The sequence below is a fragment of the Lipotes vexillifer genome, unplaced genomic scaffold, assembly GCF_000442215.2.
Source record: "Lipotes vexillifer unplaced genomic scaffold, Lipotes_vexillifer_v1.1 scaffold53, whole genome shotgun sequence".
Classification (NCBI taxonomy): Eukaryota; Metazoa; Chordata; class Mammalia; order Artiodactyla; family Lipotidae; genus Lipotes; species Lipotes vexillifer.
The window spans coordinates 1,944,225-1,947,983 of NW_006791814.1; the positions used below are offsets into that span (position 1 = coordinate 1,944,225).

The 3,759-nt window shown below is 46.8% G+C and overlaps 1 protein-coding gene across 1 annotated transcript in view; it reads right to left on the bottom strand.

The window, feature by feature from the left end:
- The window catches only part of PTPRT (protein tyrosine phosphatase receptor type T), an 804,737-nt gene that overhangs the window by 196,582 nt on the left and 604,396 nt on the right, over positions 1–3,759 (bottom strand). The window contains exon 14 of the mRNA XM_007464800.1: positions 557–613. Within this exon, the coding sequence (XP_007464862.1) occupies positions 557–613 (57 nt within the window). The remainder of the gene's footprint in view (positions 1–556; positions 614–3,759) is intronic.

Consider the following 3,759-nt stretch of genomic DNA (forward strand, 5'->3'; position numbering starts at 1 on the left):
GGGGGGGGGGGGCGGCGGTCATAGCCAGATCTAAGCACAGATAAGGTAGGTCAATTTTCCCCCAACCTCAGACCACAGCTCAGCTGTCACTTCCCCTGGGAATCATTCCCTGAGCTCCAGGTATGTTTGTTGGTTTATTTTGAACACCACACAACTCTTCTTTGTAGCGTGACTCAGAGTTGCAGTTGTCCATTTATTTGTGTAGTTTTTTTTTTTTCTGGACTAATGGCTCTTTCCCCTCCCCCAAAGGTATAGGAATAGGTTTTCTTTTGCTCATCACTATATACCTCAATGCTTAGAGCAGTGCCTGGCACATAGTAGGTACTTTGTATGCATTAGTAGAATGGGTGAATGGATGAATAGATGGATGGATGGATAGAGGGAGGGAGGGAGGGAGGGATGGAAGGATGAGGGGGTGGAGGGATGGCTGGGTGGGTGGATGTGTGGGTGGGATGGAGGGACTGCCAGTTCCTCTCGGGTACACCTGGCCTGCAGGGACCACTGAGCACAGGCTGCTCTCACTCCCCTCCCCCCCGCCCAGGGCTCTGGTGATCACCTGTGGTGAGAAGGCAGAGTGGAGTCCCCGGGGTCACCTGGGCGCTGCCCATTGGTGCTGACCACAAGGAAGCCAGTCCCCAGGCAGCATGCAGAAGAGAAGGAGAGAAAGAAACACACATGAACACGTGCAGTACGGTGAACAAAACTGCAATTCTCGTGGCTCAAGAGCTCACACTAAACTGCAAAAGAACATCATGATCTAACAAAACAGGGCCTGAAATAGATTTTTTTTTAATGAAATAAGAATAAGAGTCACCATTTATCAAGCACCCACCACATGCCAGGGACTCTGCCAGGTACTTCACATACAATGTTTCTAAGACTTAGAACAACCCAGAAAGGTCAGTATTATTATAAACGAACCCACAGCCTTTCCACCCAGACATCTTCTCCCCGTCTTCCCTTTCTCAGTAAATGGCGCCACCATCCATGTAGCCACACCGTCTACAAGCCTGGGAGTCATCCTTTACCTCTCCTTTTTACTGACCTCCCACTTCTGATCACTTCTTAAGTCTACTCCAGAAAAGGTATTGAAGCTGCCCCCTTCTCTCCAATTTCATGTCCACTCCGTTCAAGCCATCCTCCTGTTCCGCTTGGGTTATTGAAGCAGCCCCTGCTGGTCCTCCCGCCTCCAGTCCTGTCCCCTTCAGTCCATTCTCCATCCTTCAGTCGAAACTCATCAGTGACCCCGCTGTGCTCCAGGTCAACTTCAACCTCCTTAACCCAGTTCACAGACCGTCAGTGATGAGTTCCCTGCCCGCCCCTCCAGCCTCTCTCCACTCCCACCACCACACTCTGTGCTCTGCCCCGACCACAATAAACTCCTTTCCCTCATCAACAGCGCCCCCCGGCCCACCTTCTTGTCGGCAGGCCTTACCTAGGCTGGTCACTTGGTGTGGAAATACCCCCTTCCTGCCTCTTCACCCGGATGACGACTGTTCATCCTCCAGGGGTCGGTTCAGAAATCCTTCGCTCTGGGAGACCCACCCTATATGGGTCAGATGCCCTTCTCCTGTCTTCCCCGAACACCCTGATCTTCCCTTCCCCAAGCAATAACCTCACTGTATTTTAAGTGGCTGCCACCCCCGCAATTCTGAGTCTCCTTGAAATCAGTCACTGTCATTTACTCGTCATTTACTAGTGTCCTGCTGTGGCACTGTGCTGGAGCTGGCACAGTAGGTACTCAGGGTATATCTGGTGAATAAATGAACGAAGGAAGGATGAATCAGAAAATGGATACAACTTGCTCAAGGTCACAGACCTATGAACTGGCAGAGGCAGTATTCAGATCCCCGTTTGTATGACTTCAACGTTCTGTCCTTTTGAACCCACTACTTGCCTCTCGAAAGAAACTGAATCAAAAAGCAGGAAGGTGTCCTAGGCCCCGTCAAAGGCTGCATGTTCCTCTAGTGATTCATCAACAAAATTGTATAAAGTCCTTATACGAAATGGAGAGAGGGGTAGGACATCCCAGACCAACTGATAAACAGGAAATACGTAATTTCAAAAATTCACGCAAATGGCAAGCCTCACCAACAGCTGTGAAATACGTCAAACTGTAACCACCAGTCAACGGTAATCATAATACTCCTCCCTCAAAGGTATGGGGGACTTCACCATTTTCAAACCACATTCTAAGTCCAACTTCACCATTTTCAAACCACGCTCTAGTTTTATAGAAAACTACTATAGCTGGTAGGCCAGATCTGGCCACCCACTGTTTTCTGTGTGGCCACTGGTGAAGATGGTTTTTACACTTTTTAATGGCTGGGAAAAAAAATAAAGAGAAGAGTAATATTTTGTGACACGTGAAAATTATATAAAATTCAAATTTCGGTGTCCATAAATAAATTTTTATTGGAACACAGCCATACTCGTTTTACGTGCATTATCTATGGCTGCTTTTGTGCTACCGTGACAAAGTGGACAAGTAGTGACAGAGACCATATGGCCTGAAAAACTGAAAGGCACTATCTGGCACTTCACAGAAAAGTTTGCCAACCCCTGTTCTAAGCGCATGTTTTTATTAAATTTGCCCCCAACCTTTTGAGGTAGGCAAGACAAAGACTGTTGGCCTGGCATGTCAGAAAAAGAAATAGAAGGCTGAGAGAAGAGGTGACTCAAATTCCCATCTGGCCTCTTTCAGCAGCCTCCTACCTGTTCTTCCCTGCTCCAGCCTTATCCCTGCCTCAGTCTCCGTTCTCTGGTCCAGTTTCTAAGCTGTAATTAGGGTAGCCTTCGCGACAAAGGCAGCCTGCTAAGCACCTCCAAGGGCTCGCACTGTCTCAGGACAATCATTGCTCCTCTATACGCCATGGGGCTAATGCAGAGTCCTCTGTGTCCTGGCCTTGCTTACCACTCCAGCCTCACCTCTGATCCCTCCCAGCCTCCTGTGGTCACAGTGGCATTCTAGCCATGGTTCAAAGGAACCCCGTCCCATTCAAGTTCAGTGGCCACCTCTCTTGCCTCCAGTGATCTGCACGTGTAAATTCCTCAGCTCAGAAGACCTCTCTGTCTTACTCTCCAGCCTTGTTCAATATGATAATTGTCACTCTTCTTTCAAAACTTTGTCTCAGTGACCACATACCTGAGAAGGTACACCCTATATTGTCTTCGTTTCTCTTCTCTGTGCTTCCACAGCATCCTGAATTTACCTTCATCATAGCCCTTAATCATAGTGCATTGATATAATTACTCTTGGTTGGCTCTCTCACTACTTACTATTTGTTGAGTGCTTATTATTAGCCAGGCATTGCACTAAGCACTTGATGTGCATTAGCTCATTAAATTCTTAATTAACTCCGTGAAGTAAGTGGTGCTATTGTCATTGTTTCATAGGTGGGGAAACTGAGACACAGAGCAGTTAAGTACATTTTCTAGCCTGGAGTCAAAGACTGTCCAAATCCAAAGACAAACTTCTTAACCTCTAGGAGACGAGGGACCACGTATCAATATTAAGTTGCACTCAAAACTAAATGGATAAATGAAATTCTAGTTTAGTATTTTTCATTTACTAGCTGTGTCACTTGGAAAATTACACACATTTTGGAGTTTCAATTTCTCTGCTTATAAAATGGGGATAACAGTAAGTATCTCATGAAGTTCTTTCGAGGATTAAATGAAAAAGAGTTAAAGCCTTAGTTTGGTTGGGAGGCCCAGAGGAGCGTCCCCACCCTGCAATTTATGGCTAAAACAGTTTTT